Here is a 22,261-nt window from a genome sequence, read left to right on the forward strand (position 1 = left end):
TTTGCTCAAAAAATTCCAACCTCAGTTTAAAACATATACAGATTCTAAGCAAGACTTCACACTTAAACTGCATTGTCTGACCTGAGATGTCTCTTCTTGTATACATTGATAAAACCTTTAATTATCTTGGGATAATAACTTGAGAGAAATCTGGATTTTGCATTTGAGTCAGTAGACTCCTTCCTAACTGATTAAAGATTCAACAAGAGGTGGCCAGTTTTAGCGTTGTTACTTTAGAATTATATTTTCTCTGTCTTATAACCTCTCTCTCACACTACACCTGGGGAAGGAACGGAATTCTGAAAGCTTGCGTTTTCAAATAAACCTGTTAGACTATAACCTGGTGTTGTGTGACTTTTGACCTTGTCCACCCCAGTCCAACACTGGCACCTCCACACCACGTCTAACTATCACTTACTGAAGTCTCCTTAGTCTTTAATGGCAGTCCATCATCACCATCTACTCTGCACTCCAGAGAATCAAATAGAAATGTAAACAGCAGGTAACATTCAGCCACTTTTAACTGCCATTCAATGTGTAATGTCTGATCTCTGACCTATCAAATGCCACCCTCACCCTCTTGTAACATTGTCCCTTTTAATACTTATGGTTAACAAAAATCTATCAACATCAAGTTTAAAATTAACAATTGTTCTAGCATTGTTCTCATTTGGAAACGAGAATTCCAAACATCCGTTACCTGTTGTCTGTGGAAGATTCTCACTTCTGAAAGGCCTGGCTATAATGTTCAGACTATGACTCCTAATCTTAGACTCTTTAATGCTCCTTGTGGTGCAGGTGAATTAAGCCTGGGTACTGAAACTCCAGGTTTTGAGGAAGAGTCATTCTGGACATGAAACGTTAATACATATTTTTCTCTCCACATATGCTGCCAGTCCTGCTGAATTTCTCCATTAGGATTTGATGGTTATGAAATGTGTGCACAGTGATGCAGCTAAACAAGTTGATGATCAACCTTCCAATACACCAATGTGGTTGGGAATGGCAGGAAAGTTTCCTGGATGGCCAGCACCATGTGGTAACTGCAGCACAACAGCCTCCCCATAGAATTATACAGCATAAAAACACACCCTTCAGTTCAACCAGTCTATGCTGATCATAATCCCAAACTAAGCTGGTCCCACCTGCTCCTGGCCCATATCCCTCTAAACTTTTGCTACTCATGTACTTATCCAAATATCTTTTAAACATTGTAATTGTACCCATACTAACCAATTCCTCAGGAGGTTCATTCTACACCAAACCACCCTGTGTAAAGAATTTGCCCCACATGTCCTTTTTAAAATCACTCTCCTCTCACCATCAAAATGTGCCCCCTAGTTTTGAAATCCCCTATCCTAAGGAAAAGGCACCTTCCATTAACCCTATCTATACTCCTCATGATTTTATAAACTTCTATAAGGTCGCATCTCACCCTCCTGCGGTCCAGTGATAAAAGTCCCAGGCTTTCCAGCCTCTCTTTGTGACTCACACCTTCCATATCCAGAAACATAATGGTAAATCTCCTCTGAACCCGCTCCAGCTTAATAATATCCTTCCTATACCTGGCTAGCCAGAAAGGGACACAATATTCCAAAAGAGGTCTCACCAATGTCCTGTACAATCTCAACCTGCCGTCCCGATCCCTATACTCAAAGCACCCACGTTAAAACTGTTCACATGAGAGCTCTTGCCACAGGCTCCATGACAAACGTACTTATTGAAACATAGACAATTCTTAGAAGCTAAAATAAAACAAAGATTGCAGATGCCGGAAGTCTGGAACAAAAACAGAAATTCCTGGAGAACCTCTGCAAGTCTGGCAACATCTGTGGAAAGAGAGCAGAGTTGATGTTTCAGTCCAGTGACCTTACTTCAGTACTATTCAGGCCTGCTAAGATTCTTAGTGTTTGACATAGTAGATGCAGAGTGGTTGTTTCCCCTTGTAAGAGAATCCAGGACGAGAGGACAAAATCTCAGAGTAAGGGGTCAGTCAGTAAAGATAAAGAGGTTTTTTTTCTCTCAGAGTAAATCTGTGGAATTATTTCCTGTAGAAAACTGTAGACGATGAATTGTTAAATGTATCCAGGCGGACACTGACAGATTTTTAATCAGTCAGGAAAAGAACAGTCATTGTTAGTCATTGAAAAGGCAGGAAAGTGGAGTTTAAGATTGTCAGATCAACCATGATCACATTGAATGGCAGAACAGAACTGATGGGCTGAATGGCCTACTTCAGCTCCTTCATCTTATAGTCCCCATCTTGAAAGACCGCCAGAGAGCGACAGAGAGATTCTCCAAGCAGCAAAAATACTTTATATCTTTCTCTTTATCATCTCCTCTTAACATTTGGGAAACCTTGATAAAATTGCCCCTTATCCTTCCCAAATCCAAGGAATACAACAAAAACAAAGTTACTGGAAAAGTTCAGCAGGTCTGGCAGCATCCGTGAGGGAAAAACAGAGTTAATGTTTCGGGTCCAGTGACCCTTCCTCAGAACTGTCATCGGACCCAAAACGTTAACTCTGTTTTTTCCTTCTCAGATGCTGCCAAACGTTGCTGGGAAAGTTCAGCACTTGTTTTTTCTTCCTGATTTACAGCATTTGTAGTTCTTTCGGTTTTTACCAAGGAATACAACCCTTGTTTTCTTTAAATCCTTGGAAACAAACAAAAAAACTGCCTATTGGACATTTCGGGGAGCTTAGGCTTAATATCAAACTCTGATGCCCCAACAAGCGACAGGCTGTCCAAGATAACAGACTGGATTTGAAGCATTGGGAGCATTAAGGTTTCTCTTCCCAGCATGATTGGGTGGGAAACTAGACTCGAGCGTGCATTTCACCGCATTATATTGGACTGGATAATTGCTTCAGGTTGCCTGTGGCACTTGGCGATATTGACTTGTTCCCCATGAATCCACCAGATGGCAGTACAGGTGGAGGAAAGAACTAAGACAAATTCAGCAGTGTTTTCCCTGTTGCAATTTTGTTTTTGAAATGCTGTTTGGTGTTGTTTCGAACAAAGGGAAAACAAAGGATTGCATTTACATTGCATCCTTCACTGCAGAACATTCAGTGTAACGTGCCTGCACTCCTTGTGTCACACCCACGCTTTCTCCCTCATTAACCTGACATCCTTTACATTCAGTTAATCACCCATCCTCGCTTGAATGCCTGCCACCACCTCTATACTTTGGGTTCTGAAGGAATCATACTTGACTTCAAACAATTATTTTGTTTCTCTGTCCACAGATGCAGCTAGACCTGTTGAGTTTATTCAGTACTTTGTTTTTATTCTATCTTAGTTACTTTCATTCTAAACAATCGTGTAAAATTGTCATAAATTATGGCTAATTGTTCATTTGTATTGTCACCACAATTTGGCACCTATGATGATTTTTCAATAAAACCAACTGTTGGTGGACAGGAACAAAAGCTGAACTCCAGAAATGAGATGAGAATGACTTCTCCTGACATCAAGGCTGCACTTGATAGAATATTGGAGTCAAAGTGATTCAGGTGGAATCTTCTTCAGAAAGAAGTTTCAAAGCACAAACTTTATTTCTCTCTCCACAGATGCTGCCAAAATGCTGCTGAGTTTCTCCAGCATTTGTTTCGTATTTCCACCATCTGCAGTATTTTGCTTTTATTATAACACAACCTAAGATTTCCACTGCCTCTCCCAATCCAACTGGACACCAAATCATGTTGGATAAATCCATGATGTCCAGTCTGATAAAACTAAAGGTAAAGTTATCCAGAGGACCAACGGGCTGCTCTCTCACTTGACATCAATCACTCTCTAACAAGTGTGATTGTCCTCCTAGGAAATTCTGTGTCACTGGTCATGGGTTCTGTGGGTCCTTTTGTGGCAGATGAGCTCAAACCTACAGCCACACCTCCAATCATACATTTGACAGGTGTTTTTGGGAAACAGAATTGGTCCTTGGTCTCTAGATTGTCAATGCATGTTCTAAAAAAGTTGTGTCCCTTCATACAAGGGATTCCTCAAGCTGGTACGTGGGTTTCCCAAGCACTGACAGCCATGTTGCATTTTTTGAGGGACGACTTCGATGAGTCTTTGAAATGCTTTCTTTGTGCTCCTCCTGATTGAGTGCCTTGCAACTGACTGCCGGCTGGCTACAGTGGAGAGGGTTAATTGTTTTATTGATCCCACGAGTGATGGCGGCAGGAGTTCTCAACTCCTGTCAGGACCATCCATGATGGTAAAGTCTCTCATTGGAGAGAAATGACGGGTAGTGATTTTAAGCTGAGAGTTACAAGAAGTTGAGAAGGTTAACAGGTTAGTTAGCTCAGTCAGTGTGGGAATTGAACCCATGGGATTACTGAATTGCAAATTAGTCATCTGGGCCAAATAACGCCCCCCGCCCCTGGCTTTCCGGTTATAGGCAATGACAGTAGAGAACTCCACATTCTCTTGATCATGATTCCACCTTCCCTCCATCACAGTTCCATGTTCACAGAGAGAGGCAATGACCTAATGGTATTATTGCTGGACTGGTAATCTAGAGATCTAGGAAGGTTCTGGCAACCCAGGTTTGAATCCCACTATGGTAGATAGTGAAATTTGAATTCACTAAATATTTCATAGAAGCCTTGCAATTTGGAAACAGGCCCTTCGGCGCAACAAGTCAACACTGACCCTCAGAGGATCCTACTTAGATCCATTCCTCTGTAACTCACTTAATCAAAATGTTCCTGAACACTATAGCCAATTTATCTAACATGACATCTTTGGACTACAACAGGAAATTGGAGAACCCGAAGGAAACTCACGCAGACATGGGGAGAACATACAAATGCCACACGGACAATCACCTGAGGGTGGAATTGAACCCAGGTTCCTGGTGCTGTGACACAGCCATACTAACCACCATGCCACCCTTTTCGTTTTCCCCTTCTGGTCCTGGACTCTGCAACAAGGGAAAAACTTTTCCACATCTACCTTGTCAAATCCCCCAAGGACTTAATTTGGAATTAAGACTTAATGATGACCCCACCAATTGTTGGGGAAAAATCCATCTGGGTCACTAATACCTTTATGGAAAGGAAACTGCTATCTTTTCTTGGTCTGGCCTATATGTGACTCCAGACCTAAAGTAATATGGTTTACTCTTAATTGTCCCCCAAGCCATTAGGGATGGGCAATTAATGCTGGCCTAGCCAGTTTTGCCCTCATCCTGTGAATGAATAAGAATAAACTCTGCATCATCTCCAGGAATCTCTCCCATTTGTTTCCTAAACAACCTGTCAGGGATGTTATTACACAACTCTGACTCAGGATGAGGCTTGAACACAAGCCTCTTGGCACAGAGGTACAGATAGTGCTGTCTGAGAGGGTGGTGCAGCCAGGTACACATGATTTAAGAAGCATAGGGATCAGCACACAAAATGCTATGGACCAAGGTTGGGCAAAGGAGATGAGTGCACTTGAGAAAGCACACTGGAGGGTGCAGAGGAAGTCCACTAGGTTGATTTTAGAGTTGAGACAGTTGGCGGTGGAATACTCGGTGGAATTTAGAAGAATGAGGGTGGATCATCTTGAAACATAAAATTATGAAGGGAATAGGTGAGATTGAAACAGGGAGGTCGTTTCCATTGGCAGGTGAAACTAGAACTGGGGGACATAGCCTCAAAATAAGCCTCAAATAAAGCAGATTTAGGACTGAGTCGAGAAGGATCTTTTTCACTTAAAGCGTTGGGAATCTGTGGAATACCCCGCCCAGCGAATCAGTTGAGGCTACCTTGTTGAATGTTATTAAGGTAAAGGTAGATTTTTGAACAGTGAAGGAGTTAAGGGTTGTGGTGACCGGGCAAGTAAGTGGAGCTGAGTCCGTGAAAAGATTAGCCATGATCTTACTGGGTTGAGGAGCCGAATGGCCTACATCTTATCCTATTGCTCCTGGTTGTAGTCAGCATAGTGCGACGAGCCCGTTTCAATGCCGCATGACGCTATGACTACCAGCACGCCACAACAACTACCCCCTCCCCCTAGGGATTCTTCCGCTCCCCAAGCACAAAACGCACTCAGGCGCCAGGACAACGCAGGCAGTTGTTGTCGGCGGCGCTTCAGCTTTAAGAGCTGGCGGGCCCGCCCCCCCTCCCTCCAATTGGTTGAGGGTTCACGTCAATCAGGGGGCTGGCTTCCGGCCCGGGCGCCAGTCGTCGCGAGACGGAGATCGAGAGCGCGAGCGAGAGACTGAGGCGATTCGGAAGAAATCTTTCGACTAAAATAAAACCTTCCCTTTTCCCTCCTTGAACAATTCGGCGGCAGCAGCGGGGAGGGTAGTTACCGACGCTGGAGTTCAAAAATCAGGTAAAGCAGAAAGAAAACTAACCGAGGAGACAAAAAGACCGAGGGCTCTCGACGTTTGCGGACGGAATGGAGTTTTGTTTTCTGATGTTTTAATGCCTTTCTTCTCTTCCGAAAGCGCGGACGCAAGCTGGGCGGGCGGATGTTCGTCTCTTCTTTTTGTTTCTTTTTCGCCGGTGGAAAGTTGTGAATCAGAAGCTGGAGTCGGGGGGGTTGGGGTGGGAGGAGAGTGATGGCTGGTGGGGGTGCGGGAGGAGGGAGGCCGTCCGACCGGAAATGGATCCCCGCGGCTGATCGACGTTTGGCGCGGCCAATGGGAGCGTGAAGGCGGTTGCTCGTTGGCCAATAGCCGTGCCCGGAGGCGGGGCCCCCATCTTTGATTGACAGCCCATGGTATGTGTTTGTATGTAAACACCAGGCAGCCTGCTCCATGCCCGCCTCAAGGTTACCAGCAGACTGCACTTCACTCACTGAACTTTCTAATGCTTTCCCTCTTTACACCCCACCCCCCCGACCCCATTTTACGTTCACTCATAATTTCAAGATAGGTGCAAGGTTGCTGTCAGAATGCACCCACTGAACTTTCTAATGCTTCCCTTCTCCCCTTCCGCCCATGATTCCAAGATAGCTGTAAGGTTGCTATCAGAGTGCACTTCACTCACTGAACTTTCTTGTGCTTTTGGTTTCCATCTTGCATTCCAAACCCTCCTCAGCCTGGAGGTGAGGGCCGTTATAGCCAAAGTTTTGGGTCCAGGCCAATCCTGCCTTCTGCAAGGACTTAAAAGGATTTTACACACACGTACAATGCTGCAGAACTGAAAACAGAAAATACTTACAACACTTCAAGTTTCTGAAGAAGGGTCTAGGCTAGAAACGTCAGCTTTCATGCCCCTCTGATGCTGCTTGGCCTGCTGTGTTCATCCAGCTCTCAACCTTGTTATCTCAACACAGGCAGGATCCACTGCAACAGTAACAAAAGGACCTTGCCCGCATATATTAACTTTGATTCTCTCTTGTTCTATTTCCACTGATGCCGCTAGGTCTGCTGATTGTTTGTTCTTGTTGCTGATTTTAAGATAGTTGCGAGGGAGATGAAATGACAGTTTTTGTTAAAATTGCAACCTCTTGCATTGGTGTAGCACCTTTTAGTATAATACAATCTAATGTGCAACAATGTTCCTGACTTCAGTTTGACACTAGGTAGTGTTAAGGTAGGTCACTAAAACCTTACTAAGAGTTGGGTGTTAAAGAGCAAGTTGAAGAAGTACACAAACATAGCAGGGTTTTGGGAAGCTGTTCTGGAGTTCAGGCTGTTGCAGCTGAATGCTAAACCACCAGTGATGGAGCCCTTAAAACCAGAGAGTCCTGAATTGGTGCTGTCAGCAAGTTACTGTTGGGGGGGGGGGGGCGCGGCGCGGTGGGGTGTTGCTTGAAAGCGTGGTGGAAATGATTGAAAAGGAATTATGTACACACTTAAGGAAAATCCCCACTCAGAGAAGTTTGTAGAATATTCAGTTTTTTTTAATTGGGCCACATTTTCATTTTTCCGAGTTGGGGCTGTAAAAGTGTTAACACAGCACTATTGGCACCTTCATTCCTAATTATTTGACATCCTGAAAACCTACCTGAAGGAGCAAAACAGTTGGTTTTTATTGTTGTGTTATTAACATGAAAGTTCACTGTCTAGCCTTGCAGTACAGAGTGTTAAACCCCTAACCCCACATGCGCCACACACTGTGATGCTTTGATTGTTGTAACAAAGTCTATCTCATGGTATGGTTATGTTGCTGCCAAGTTTTCAGTCAAACATAAGTGATTTGACAATTTTGTGTCTTCTGCTATGTTCCTCTACGTCGACGTGGGGAAACCGACCCAGCATGTAGCTTAAAGATTTTACCATCACAATCTTGAGTTGTATCTACAGAAAATGTTTGGAGCCGTGCAAAAATGAGGTACAAATGGTGATTCTAGTATTTACCATTCATCTGAGTTTGTAATGATTAAATCTGCAGCTGCTTTTCCTTTGAGGCCAAAGGCTTTTGAAGGAAAACAGTCATATTGCATTATTTTGTCTGCACAAGTGTTTAATTTTAGGAAGGATGTAAAGCCCTTAAGAGGGTAGGGTGGGGATTTACCAGAATGATTCCTGGGCCCAGAGCTGAAGGATTTTAATGACCAGGTTAGTTTAGAGAGGATAAGTTCATCCTCCATGGAGGAAAGGAGATTGACAGGTGAACTAATAGACAAGGTGAAATTAGGTTGGATAATGTAGACTGAGAAATTCTTCCCATTGGCTTTGCAGGGATGAGGGGACGTGGGTCTTCGGTTTTGGACAAGAGGTGTCTGGGGGAATGAGGGAGAACTTTTTTGAGTGAGTGCTAATGACATAGGATTTGCTGCCCACACGAGGAAGTAGGGGTGGAAGCAGAGGTGATGAATAATTTCAAAACAAAGTACTTGAGGGAAATAAACTTGTCGGGCTGAGGGGACAGTGAGGAAAATGAGACTGGTTGGATTCCTGTACAGAGAGCTGGCATAAACTTAATGGACCAAATGTCTGCCTCCTCTGCTGTAGTAGTTTGATTAGGAGGAGGAATCAATTTAACACTGGAAACCTGTTATTGTTATGTGACTGTATCTGTAGTTGGCATGTGACATAACGGCATCTGCCTGCCTTTGCCCCATGTCTCTATATCTCTTGATAGCAAAAATCTCAATCTCAGCTTTAAAATTTATAGCCGTCCAAGCACTAACTCCCTTTTTATGGAAGTGTTCCAAATCTTTGGTTGTGTTTCCTAATTTTACTCCTGAACAGTGACTGTACTTTAAAAACTAGACTCCTGATCCTAAGTTGCCGAAGCAGCAGCAGTGGATTTTTCCCCAACCTATGCCATAAATACCCTCTAGTGTTTTGAGCCGTTTGATAAAATTGTCCATTATAGAACTAAGACAACCATGATTAACTGGTTTGTGAAGTAGGCTCCAGGGGCTGGATAGCCTCCTATAATTCTTCTGAGCTGTAAAGTATTGCTATTTACAAATGTATTATTACTCTGAGCGATGGGAGCAATTTGAGGTTATGAATTGAATATGTGATGAGGTGCAGTGATAGATCATTTTGACTTAAATACGGTTTCCCTGTAATGTCTTGACAGTAGTTTGCTAAGTAACTTTGCAATTAAACTAGGGGAGCATCAGAGCTGAGATAACAAAGTGTGGAGCTGGATGAGCACAAAAACTGATGTTTCGGGCCTAGACCCTTCATTAGAAAAGGGGGAGGGAGAGAGGGATCTGAAATAAATAGGGAGAGAGTGGGATGTGGATCGAAGATGGATAGAGGAGAAGATAGGTGAAGTGGAGACAGGCAAGTTAGAGGGGTGGGGATGGAGCCAATAGAGGTGAGTGTAGGTAGGTAGGGAGGGGATAGGTCAGTCCAGGGAGGATGGACAGGTCAAGGGGGAGGGGATGAGGTAAGGAGATAGGAGATGGGGATGCACCTTGAGGTGGGAGGAGGGAATAGGTGAGGGGAAGAACAGATTAGGGAGGCGGGGATGAGCTGGGCTGGTTTTGGGATGCAGTAGGGGGAGGAGAGATTTTGAATCTTGTGAAATCCACATTGATACTGTTGGGCTGCAGGGTTCCCAAGTGGAATATGAGTTGCTGTTCTGGCAACCTTGGGGTGGCATCGTTGTGGCACTGCAGGAGGCCCAGGATGGACATGTTACCTAAGGAATGGGAGGGGGAGTTGAAATGGTTTGCGACTAGGAGATGCAGTTGTTTATTGTGAACCGAGCGTAGGTGTTCTGCAAAGCAGTCCCCAAGCCTCCACTTGGTTTCCCCAATGTAGAGGAAGCCACAAGGGGTACAGCGGATGCAGTATACCACATTGGCAGATATGCAGGTGAACCTCTGCTTGATGTGGAAAGTCATCTTGGGGCCTGGGATGGTGGTGAGGGTGGAGGTGTGGGGGCAAGTGCAGCACTTCCTGTGGTTGCAGGGGAATGTGCTGGTGTGGTGTGGTTGGAGGGGAATGTGGAGCGGACAAGGGAGTCACAGAGAGAGTGGTCCGTCTGGAAAGCAGACAAGGGTGGGGATGGAAAAATGTCTGTGGTGGTGGTGTTAGATTGTAGATGGCGGAAGTGTCGGAGGATGACGCTTTGGATCTGGAGGTTGGTGGGGTGGTATATGAGGACAAGGGGGATTCTCTTTTGGCGGTTATCAGAGCTGAACCAGTACGCTTTAAGACTGCATTGATATGCTTCCTGTTTGTATTTAATTTGCCACCTCCATATGCATCAGCAGTATTTCAGTCTTGTGATTGACTGAAAATAATAACTGGAAACTTTTCAGGAATATTATGCTGCAGGATTTAATGTAATTTATTTCAATCAGAGGGACATACTCGTGTTGGAAGTTGCTCAGAAGAGAAGCACTCGGCTGATTTCTGGGATGAATAAAGTTTGAGCAATTTGGACCTATACTTGAATTTAGAAGAATGAATAGGAACATATTGAATGCGAAATTCTGAATGGGCTTGATGATTAATATTGAATGTTCCTTGATGTGGGGCAGTCTAGAATTTGGGGTATGGGGTCAAGCTTGAAGGGTCTTGCATTTCAACTGAAGTCAAGGAGGCACTACTTCTGTTATTAGTTGTCAGAATTCTTACTCCATAGAGCGGTAAAGACAAAGTTATTAATATATTCAAGGGCAAGTTAGACAGATTTTCGATTTACACAGGAATTTAGGATTCTTTGGGGTGGAGTGAGCCAGCTCAAGAGACTGAATCATGAGCTCCTCATACTACTTGATACCTGATAAAGATAAATCTACTTGCCGGGTATGTTTCAATAAAATAACAATCTTTCGGTGCATTTGTCTAATTTTTCCAGTAATGGCATCACTGCTATTTCAAAATGCCATTTCCAGATGTTGTACAGGCAGCAAAGTTTTATACTGGAGTTTGTTTTATTGTATAAGCTGACATTAATTATGGTATGCAGCTTTGCACTTGTTCTGTGCTAAATGTGCCACAGCCCCCTGCCACCTTGCCTACATGGACTTGAGTGGAGAAAGCACTTTTTTTCCCTTAAGTCAGGTTTATGTGCATCACAGTGTTAGTTGAAGCATAAAGTATCCACCATCCTCCTCCGGAATTGTACACTTAACATTAATCTTAAGAGGAGCATAGGCAACAGTACAATGTAAATTTTCTTACTCTAGCCATTGTGTCCAAGTAATCCAATAGTTTTGATACTACCCAAACTCATGTATGCAGCAGCCAGTAGAGTTATTGACATTAAGACTGGCTTCCACTCCATGATACAGGACAACTGTGAAGACTTGTAAAGTTTTTGTTGGATTGATGGGTTGATGTTTTTGCTGTTTTAGCTGGACTTATTAGCTTATTAACTTGGCAGTCAATCAGCTTTTGTTAAGTCGAACCGGTGTGAAAGGCCAGGGATCAGAGTGTAGGGCAGCCTGAAGAAGGGGTGAGAATCGTCACAAAACAACAGCTAAGTGACAGCAGCTTTCAATTTTCAAGTGTTTGGAAGTTGGAAAAATTGAATGATAAAATTACAAAGCTTTGATACTGTGCAGAGATTGTATGGCATTGTATGTTCACAATCCAAACTTAATTGCTGTGGCACAATGAAGCTGCCAGCAGATGAGTCTTGTATCCCATGAATTTTGATTTTATTGTCATGTTTACTGAAATACAAAAGCACAGGAATACAGTGAAAAGTGTATAATGTCGCCACACAAGGTACAGAATCTTAGGACAAGATAGAAAGAAAGAACAAAGTTAAAAGTTAAACATTGCAGTGATTAAAGTATAGCGTAGAAACATACACAATTCGTTTAAAAGTTGCATGTTGCAAGCCTTCTTAGGTTTAAGCAGAAAATAAAGCTGAAGTACAAACACTACAGTCTTGAGTTTTTAGTCGCGGTGGGCTGCACTTCGAGGAATCACTTTGAGACCGGAAGTCTACACTGTGTTCACACGAGGCCGGGAGTCGGATTCGGGGCTGAGTTCAGACCCCAATCAAGAGAGTCTTTGCTTGCATTGTTGTAACTTTAAATCAGATTTTAAAAAGTGCTTCACTTTCCAATGTAGCTTCTATTATGAGTGCGGTTGGATACAATTGTTGGCACTGAACCTAGGTGCCTGGGGGATAAACATCATCAACATAGTCCACAGGGTTGCAGCTTTCCCTGGTTCAATATGGTGAATGACACATGCTTGTCATTTCGCTAAGGCCAGTGACCAGCAGAACAAATTACTTTGAGGGGGATTGATATCTTTCCTTTAAGATGAATGTTGCTGTGTTGAAAAAAATTCTGAATTTAGATAATGTATTTCAAGACCTATGGGTAGCCCAAAGTGACTTGTGGACATAGTGCTTTTGATATGTATTCAGTGTAGGATATGCAGCAACTAATTGTGCACAGCAAGATCCATAAATAGCAGTATGATGGTTTCAGAGATAGCAGGAAGTGCAGATGCTGGAGAATCTGAGATAACAGGCGTGGAGCTGGATGAACGCAGCAGGCCAAGCAGCATCAGAGGAGCAGCAAAGCTGACGTGTCGGGTCTAGATCCTTCTTCAGAAATAGGGGAGAGGAGGAGGAATTCTGAAATAAATAGGGAGAGAGATGGAGACGGCTAGAAGATGGATAAAGGAGAAGATAGGTGGAGAGGAGACAGTCAGGTCAAAGAGGTGCTGGTGGAGCCAGTAAAGGTATGTGTAGGTGTGGATTTAGGAAGGGATAAGTCAGTCCAGGGAGGATGGAGAGGTCAGGGGAGTAGGATGAGGCTGGTAGGTAGGAGGTGGGAGGAAGGACATGTTCGGGAGGCAGGAACAAGCTGGGCTGGTTTTGGGATGTGGTTGGGGAAGTGGAGATTTTGAAGCTTGTGATGTCCACATTGATACCATGGGCTGCAGGGTTCCCAAACGAAATATGAGGTGCTGTTCCTGCAGCCTTCAGGTGGCATCGTTGTAGCACTGTAGGAAGCCCAGGATGGACGTGTCGTCTGAGGGGGTGGGGGTGGAGTTGAAATGGTTCGCGACTGGGAGGTGCCGTTGTCTATTGCGAACCGAGAGTAGGTGTTCCACAAAGGGGTCCCTCAGCTTCTGCTTGACTTCCCAGATGTAGAGGAGGGAACGTCGGGAACAGCGGATACAGCATACCACATTAGCAGATGTGCAAGTGAACATCTGGGACGTTGGGGCCTGGGATGGGGGTGAGTGGGGAGGTGTAAGGGCAGGTGTAGCATTTACTGAGGTTGCACGGAAAAGTGCAGGGAGTGGTGGGGAGTGTGGAGCAGACAAGGGAGTCACAGTGAGAGTGGTCGCTCCGGAAAGCAGATAAGGGTGGGGAGGGAAAAATGTCTTTGGTAGTGGGGTCAGATTGCAGATAGAGGAAGTGTCGGAGGATGATGTGTTGGTTTCGGAGGTTGGTAGGGTGGTACGTGAGGACGAGGGGGATCTTGTTTTGATTGTTATTGCAGGGAGGGATGAGTTGTAGGAAATGTGGGAGATGCGGTCAAGGGAGTTTTTGACCGCTGTGGTGGGGAAGTTGCAGTCCTTGGAAAAACAAGGACATCTGGGTGTCCTGGGAGTGGAATGCCTCATCCCAGGAGCAGATGTGGCGGAGGCGAAGAAATTGGGAATAGGGGGATGGCATTTTTGCAGGAATGTGGGTGGGAGGAGATGTATTCTGGGTAGCTGTGGGAGTTGGTAGGCTTGAAATGGATATCTGTTTCCAGGTGACCTAATAATCTGCTTCAATAATGATAATTGAGGGATGCACATTGTCCAGGACACTGGAGAAAACTCCCCTGCTCGCTCTTGAAATAGCGCCGTTGGATCTTATTTGCCAGCTTTGAGGGCAGATAGTGTTTTGGTTTAACATTGTTCCTGAAATATGACATTTTCAGTACAGTACTCAGTGAATTTTGTTTGCGTCACTAGAGTAGAACTTGAACCTACAACCTTCTACTGAGGCCACAGTGGCGCTGTTTGAATCGTTACCAGTATCAGACACAGAGGCTTCTTTGCATGACAGACTTTAATGATGGAGTGTGTTTTGTACTGGAAACAAACTAGAGCCCTTAACTTCCTGGTTCTTATTTAAATAAAAATTTCATGATTGCGGGTTTGGATTCAGAATGTCAGAAAGATCAATGGCCAAGCCAGACTGTCTAGACTGCTGACCCCCTCCCCTTCCCTACAGCATTATAGATGGTCAGTAGTCAGTGCTGCAACAGCAGTTTAATCAAAGGGTTTCAGACGATATTGCAGAACAGATGACATCATAAAACAGGCAGGCTGAATTTATTGAATGCTCTGAAATTAAATTGTTTCCTATTACTTGCTGTAGAGTCTTGTGCTTTTTGGTAATGTGCCCTACTATCTGTTTCTAAATTATGTGCGCTGTTGCCGTAAATATTTGTCAGCTGTGCAGATTAAAATCTTTGTCATGCTGGAATGATTCTTTCGTTGAAAGGTTGTCAGTCCTGAGATTCACAAGTTGGTGTAGTCACTGAGCTGTCTCTCAATTAATGATGAATCTTATCCTTCCCAAAATCGGTCACGTCAGAAAGTTCATTCTGCATTGCCAGAAGCTGGGGTGAAGTGAAGGTGAGGATTTGAATGCCACTGAAAGTGGGAACATTCTGTGCAGCCATCTGAGTATGTTGAATAGTGCTCAACTCATTGACTTGAGCATGCTTTTGTGTTCACTTTTTTTCTAAATAGGGGTGTGCACCTAATATGATGGTCTCTGTATATAGTTGATTATGAGCTTGTGACCTTTTTCAATTTTGGAATATATTTATTAGCTAGCAGTGACAGCAGACAGGCTATGTGCCAGGGTAATGTTCATGTGTGAAGTGATTTATTATTAGTGCTGTCACTGATGTGCTTTTCATTTGTTCCCCTCCCAGTGCATGATGTACTTAATAAAAAGTTTTAAGGTAACTAGATGCTGTTAATTCACCTCTAGTCCTCTGCAAGTAGGAGACTTTTAAATTGTACTTCTTGCAGGCAGTTTGATACCCTTGCAAGTCATGGGCTCTAGTTTTGAGAAAATTAGAGTTCTAGGTGGTTTTTGCTTTGAGTGGAGGTGCTACAAATAGTTCATCTGCAATTAGTTTCCCTTTACTGAAATTGTAAGTGTTGAATTGTGTTGACACTGTTTGACTTGAGATATTGGGCACTTTGAACTGATACCCAGGATTTACACCACTCTTTTCTTATTCCAGTGTAGGCTGTATGTCATACCTGCTGATAAAGCACAGGAATGGGATTGACAGGGTTGAGTGAGTTGACATGGATTTGATGGACCAGAAGGTCACATTATGTGCTGAAATGATTCTTGGTTATAAATTTCCCATAGCAGTGTCTGTTGTAAGTTGTTGATAAATGTTTGTTTGTAATTCTGTTAAATAGAAAATGTGCAAGGTGACAATGGAACACGGTCAAGAGATTAGATATTTACCTGTAGAATCACTTAGAGGCCAGAGCCTGCAGCTACATTGTGACAGTTGACATAGCAAATTCTAATGGACAGTGGAGAATTACAGGTAAAAATTGAGGTCAACGTGTGTTCCATGGAAGCTTTTCCTAACAGATTTTACATTTACAGAGAGCTTTTTGTCTTGTAGTAATTCGTTTGGAACAAGCAAGTGGAGTACTGCATTTTCATTGTACGCTGATTATATAGCGTGACCTTGTATTGGCATAAGGCTAAGCCAGATGTTAAAACAACACTTGCATGTTCAAAATAAAGCCCAGATCAAAAGGATGATTCAATATTGCTGTGTTTCGAGTTTCTGTCCCTCTTTTGTAATACTGATGTTGGAGAGGTGCTATTTAATCTTGAAACTTTCTGTGATTAATATACCTCACAGCTTCTTAGCTGTAGCGATGGGTGAAACCATTCTTGTATTGGGAGTACTGATTTGACAGGGTGCAGACACTTTGTTTTTGCTCAAAATATTAGAGGTTAATAGCTTAGTGGAACAAGCACTATTTGTTTGGGTACTGAACTTCAACCAACATAAACTTGTATTACAAGCTAATCTGTGATTTGCTAATTGATCTCAATTTCATTTTTATTTATTCATGGGATTTGGGCATCACTGGCTTGGCTAGCATTTATTGTCCAGAAGGCAATTAAGTGTCACCCACATTACTCTGGGTCTGGAGTCACATGTAGGTCAGACCAGGTAAGGATGGCAGTTTGCATCCCTAAAAGACATCAGTGAACCAGACGGGTTTTTCTTGACAATCAGCACCGGTTTCATGGTCATCATTAGACTATTAATTATTAATTATTGAATTCAGATTCCACCATCTGCTGTGGCCGGATTCGAGCCTGGGTCCCTAGAACGTTCCCTGGGAATCTGGATTAACAGTACAGAAATAATACCACTGGGTCATCATCTCCTTGGAAAGTGGGAGAAGTGGGAGCTTCTGATCACTTTTCAGTGAAGCTTGATTTGAAAACATGAATAGGATGAGGGCAGAAACATGTCAGTTATATTCTCCCTGTTGTTTTCATTGAATAGTGTGCTTAGCTGTACTGTTGTGGGTCATGTTTGAGGTCTAGTCTGCACTTTTGAATGGCTGGCTGGCTTAAAAATTTCAAATTGTCATATAGTTTCAGTGAGGATGGGAGGTAACAAGGGACAGTCTTGTGCAGCCTGTAATCATTTGATTGTCACATGTTTCAAGAGCGGGTCATATTCTGGACCCCACAAATGATTTGCTTTCTGTGTTGAGAGGCAGTTGAATGATTTGAAAGAGTGCAAGTGGAGCAGAAACACTGGCATGACTGGTTGGGCCGAATGATCTGTTCGTGGGCTGTCTCGGCTCCCATCGCCACTTCCCCTTTGAAAGTTTAGGGTATTTAAAACTTTGTAATGGTTTTGTTTCTGTTTGTCAGGGAGAATATATAAATACTGGACAGAATAATTACACTGTGAAGCTGGTCATTTGGACTGTCGTATCAGTGCCTGATTTTCCTGATGAATAATGCATCTAGTGCTGTTCCCACCACCACCACCTCTATGTATCCCAACATTTAAGGTCTTTTCAAATAACAATCCAATATCCTCCAGCATGCCTTAACTGAATCTATCTTCACACTTGAGCAACACATTTCATAAATTACCTATTTGCAGCGAGAAAAGGCTTTCCCTCGTGTCTCCATTGCTTCTTTTGCCATTTACTTGAATCCTGCTCTTGACCCTTGTGTCAGTGGGAACAATTTCTCCTTGTCTGCTCTATCCAGACACCTCATGATTTTGAATACCTTTTTCAAATCTCAGCTGTAATTTCTCAAAGGAAAGGGGTCCTAACTTCTCCAGTCAATCCATGTAATTGAACTGAAGTAAAATGCAATTCCATTATGTTTAAATTTTAAATTGCCAAGTTACAAGGGTAATTAAATGGGTTGTTACAAATGGCATAGAAAATTTTGAAATAGGATGCGTGGATTGCAAAAGCAAAAAGAAACCAATTTCCTTCGTATAGTTCCTCTTACAAATTCAGCACAGTCCTATGTACGTTGCACCCTGTGAACTGACTGTTTGTTTTTAAAATACCTTCACTTTGTTACGTTGATGTCTATCCCTTAGGATAGACAGCCCATGAACAGACCATTCGGCCCAACCAGTCATGCCAGTGTTTCTGCTCCACTCGCACTTTTTCAATCATTCAACATCTAAATTGGCTCATTTAACCTTATTGTTTCCTCTTAAATGTATCTATGCTATTTACTTCAAAAACTCCCTCTGGTTGCAAGTTTCACATTCTTGCTGCTCAGTGTGAAGGAATTTTCTTCTGACTTCTGTAGTGGATTTCTTGATGATGCTTCTTCACATTATATCAAAACTTTTTAGAATTTTGAAGACCTCGGGCATTCTTCAACGTAGTGTTTTGAAGTAAAAATAAGAGACCCACGCCATCAATCCTTTGCTGATATCCATACCCACACATTTCTGGTGTCACTTGTGTAAATCTTCTCTGCACCTTTTCCAGTGTCATTGTCATATAGCATGGAAACAGACCCATTGGTCCAGCTCATACGTGCCACCCACAGATCCCAATCAGATCTCATCCCAATTGCCAGCATTTGGCACATATCCCTCTAAACCCTTCCTATTTGTATACCCATCCAGATGCCTTTTAAATTTGTAACTGTACCAGCCTCCATCACTTCCTCTGGAAGCTCGTTGCATTCACACGCCACCTTCTGCATGATAGTTATACCTCGGGTCCTTTTTAAAATTTTTCTTATACGTGCCCCCTTTCATTTGGGATCCCCCCCCCCGCAAGGAAAAAAGACCATGGCTATTTACCCAATCCATGCTCTTCATTATTTTAAAAACCTCTATAAGGCCTCCCTTTGGCCTCTGACGCTCCAGGGAGAAAAGCCTCTGTCCTTATGACCAGAACTGCGTACGGTACTGTAAGTGTGGTCTAACCAGGGATCATTACAGGACCAGCGTATATTTGCGCTTGTCAGTCCTGAGAACGAATTTATGCAGGGATCCCACATTATCGCATGAGAAATGACTTTTCTAAATTTATTGGTGTTGAATATGTATTACAGATGTTAACTTTCTGTTAGATATAACATTATTTCCACTTTGTAAAAAGGAACCCCCACTTGATGAACTACTGGTATTTGCACTATAGGCCTCATATTTACTTAAAGCAGTTCATAAGAATGAAGTGTGACCATTGCAGATGTGGAGGAAACTGCTGATCTTTCTTTTAAATCTTTTCCCCTCAGGAATTCTGTTTCATGAGGTGTAATGGTCCTCTGTCAGTAGACAGCTGAAGTTGCTTGCTGAGTGGAAGAAGACTGACTTACGAGATTCTTGCCATGTGTGTACAAAGAAAATGGGTGTTAATGCTTCTACCTACCCATATCCATCATGTCCGACAGCTGGGGTGAAAACACAATCTTCCAATGCAGTCGGTGGTAAGAATTTTATTTCATATTGTGAGAGAGGCAGCCATGATGTGGAGGTGCCAGTGTTGGATCTAGGTGGGCAAATTCAGAAGTCGCGTGACGCCAGATTATAGCCCAGGCTTATTTGAAATCACAAGGTTTCAGAGCGTTGCACTTTGCCAGGTGAAGTCTCTAAGCACCACTTCAAGATCTTGTGATTCCAAGTAAACCTGTTGGACTATGACATGGTGTTGTGTGACTTCTAACTGAGTCAGAGGAGCAATGATCTCTGTGAATAACAGGAGAGGCTCAAGGGGCTGAATGGCCTTCTCTCCAAATGTGACTCCTGATACTGCAGCTTTCCAGAGTGCTTGCTCCTATAGCTAATTCTCGATTTTCTTATTGGATAAAGATTTGATGACTTCCCTTTAGCGCAAAGAACATTAAGGGGTTAACAAAATAAGTGCAATACTCAAATTGATAGCATTGGTTGAGTCCTTTGGAGAAATTGATTTCTCTGGAAGGCAGGTTGATAACTAAATGATACAGATTTAACAATTTTAGGGGGGATGGGAGAATTCTTTTGTGCTGCTGTGATTTAGAAAGTACAGCCCAGGAGGGCAGTGGGAACAGATTAAGTAGTAAATTTCAAAAAGGAGTTGGATTTAAAAGGTATGTTTTCAGGGCCTGGGAAAAGGAGTAGGGAAGACTCTGGAGACAATAGGCATGGGTACAATGGACTGCTCGGCATCCTTTAGTATCATGTAATGTAATAAACGTTTGAGGCTGGATGATCGTGGATTTAACTCTTGCTCTTTTTGTTAAAGACTTGCATTTAAATTCTGCCTTTCAGGATACCTCCAAAGTTCTTTCCAGCCATTGAGAATACCCTTTTTCAAATCTGTTAATTATTGTAGTGTTGCAAAGGTGTCATCCGATTTTTACACGATGAACTCCCTCGAAAGGTATTGTAATAATGACCAAGAGTTCGGTTCCTTAGTAATGTTGACTGAGGTGTAAATATAGGGCGAGCACATGGGAAAAACTCTTCTGCTGATCTTTGCAATAGTAGTGTCGAATTTTTTGCATAAACTTTAAATAGCGGTTGGAGCCTTAGTTTAGGTATCATCCCAAATATGTCACCACTGAATTGCAGGGTTTTCCCATTTAGTGCTCAGTTTCTGGAGTGGTCTTGAACACACCACCTGCTGACCGAGAAATGAGAGTGCTTCGTACTGAACTGCGTTTAAATGTGAGATAATTAATCCCATTTGGACTAATGGTAATGGTAATGACAATGTTGTCTTGACAATATTGGAAATTTACTTGGAGATATTATTGATTGCTATCCAGTGATGACAGTATTTCCTTTTTTTATTGCAAAAGTGCACGAGGACACTTTTAGGTTTGGTTTTGGTGTGCGACATAGATGACCTGGTTTGCTCATAGTCACTGTTGTGCTTTGATGAATGACTCTTCTGTTGAAAACTGAAGGCACCTATAAAGTAATAGATTTTGATTGAGTGAATGTGGAGAGAATGTTCCCTTCTCGGTGGAAGAACATAACCAAAGGCCATCAATTTAAGGTACTCAAGAAATCTAGCAGGGAATTAAGAAGCTGTCTACCTAAAGAGTGATTGGAATGTGTGACCCACTATCACATGGAGTGTTTAAATTGAATAGAAAGGTTTGTCTAGCCTCCCTTGAAATGCGACCAATGAGGACAAGGGAATAGAGGTTTATGGTGGTAGATTTAAATAAGGAAAGATCCTATAGTGGAGCACGGACTAGTTGGGATGAGAAACCTGTTTTTGTGCTATATGTTCAATGTAGGTACCATTTTTGACTACAGTGGCTCAAGAAGGTAGTCAACTATCACCTCAGTAACTATGAATGGATAATAAATGTTGATCTTGTCAGTTATGCTGCATCCCAACAATGTTTTCTTTTAAAATGTGGCTTTATAGCAGAAATCAGAATAACTTCACTGTGAGCTTTATTAATCTGACACTTGATTCTAACTGCTAGCAACATCAGGGCGCAAGCAATTCGTATCAGGTGCTGAGATTAATATTATCTTTATCACCTCTTTTTATCCCATCCCATCCCATTCTCTTTCAGAGGGAGACTGTGTGTTTCAGTAAGTACAAAGACGATGAGCTGAATGACCACCTCCTGTACAGTCTACACAACGTGATACGGCAGTATGCCTTGGAGACCGGATAATTCCAAATTCAATTCCTAATATTTTGTATTTTAATAGGGTGACACAGTGGCTTGGTGGTTATCACTGCTGTCTCACAGCACTGAGGGCTCAAATTCAATCCCACCCTTGGGTGACTCAGTGGAGTTTGTATGTTCTCCCTACATCTGCCTGGGTTTCCTCCAAGTGCTCCAGTTTTCCCCCTCAGTCTAAAGATGTGCAGGTTAGATAGATTGGCCATGCTAAATTGCCCTGTAGTATTCAGGGAGTAGACACTAGCTAGGTGGATTGGCCATGGGGAATACAGGGATAGTGTTGGCGAGTGGGTCTGGATGGGGTGCTCTTTGGAGGGTAAGTATGGATTCGATGGGCTGATAGCCTCCTTTCACACTGTACAGATTCTTTGATTCGATATAGTGCCTTTCAATACCTGAAAATCTGTTTATCTTTTCATTGCCTTAGTGCTTTTATGGGATCTTGTTATGCATGTTTCCTGCTTGCCAACATTGACTACACGTCCAACATCACTTTATTGATTGCAAAGCACTTTGAGAAGTAATGAGATTGTGAAGGGTACTATTAAGGCAAAAAAATACCAGTTCTTTTCAATATTGCCTTGTCTAGTTAGCTGTTCTTTGTGCATGAATCTCTGTGTCACGTTTCCCAGGGCATTTCACTCTGGTTAAGAAAGATTGGAGTTAGTCCTCAGCTAATGTCAAAGGGCATACTTGTCTTCCTGGCCAGTAGTCTTCACTGA

General features: G+C 42.8%; 2 protein-coding genes across 3 annotated transcripts in view; one reads left to right on the plus strand and one right to left on the minus strand.

Annotated features, from left to right (window-relative positions):
- LOC125447654 (proteasome subunit alpha type-6-like) overlaps window positions 1-6,592 on the minus strand; it is a 70,981-nt gene extending 64,389 nt beyond the window's left edge. For both annotated transcript variants that reach the window (XM_048522260.2, XM_048522258.2), the window contains exon 1: window positions 6,359-6,592. The gene's annotated coding sequence lies outside the window, so the exon portion shown is untranslated. The remainder of the gene's footprint in view (window positions 1-6,358) is intronic.
- The window catches only part of LOC125447653 (BTB/POZ domain-containing protein 7-like), a 65,387-nt gene continuing 49,304 nt past the window's right edge, over window positions 6,179-22,261 (plus strand). The window contains exons 1-2 of the mRNA XM_059641034.1: window positions 6,179-6,336; window positions 19,140-19,331. Of these exons, the coding sequence (XP_059497017.1) occupies window positions 19,250-19,331 (82 nt within the window). The 5' untranslated portion in view covers window positions 6,179-6,336; window positions 19,140-19,249. The remainder of the gene's footprint in view (window positions 6,337-19,139; window positions 19,332-22,261) is intronic.

Source organism: Stegostoma tigrinum, chromosome 39 (genome assembly GCF_030684315.1).
Source record: "Stegostoma tigrinum isolate sSteTig4 chromosome 39, sSteTig4.hap1, whole genome shotgun sequence".
Lineage (NCBI taxonomy): Eukaryota > Metazoa > Chordata > Chondrichthyes > Orectolobiformes > Stegostomatidae > Stegostoma > Stegostoma tigrinum.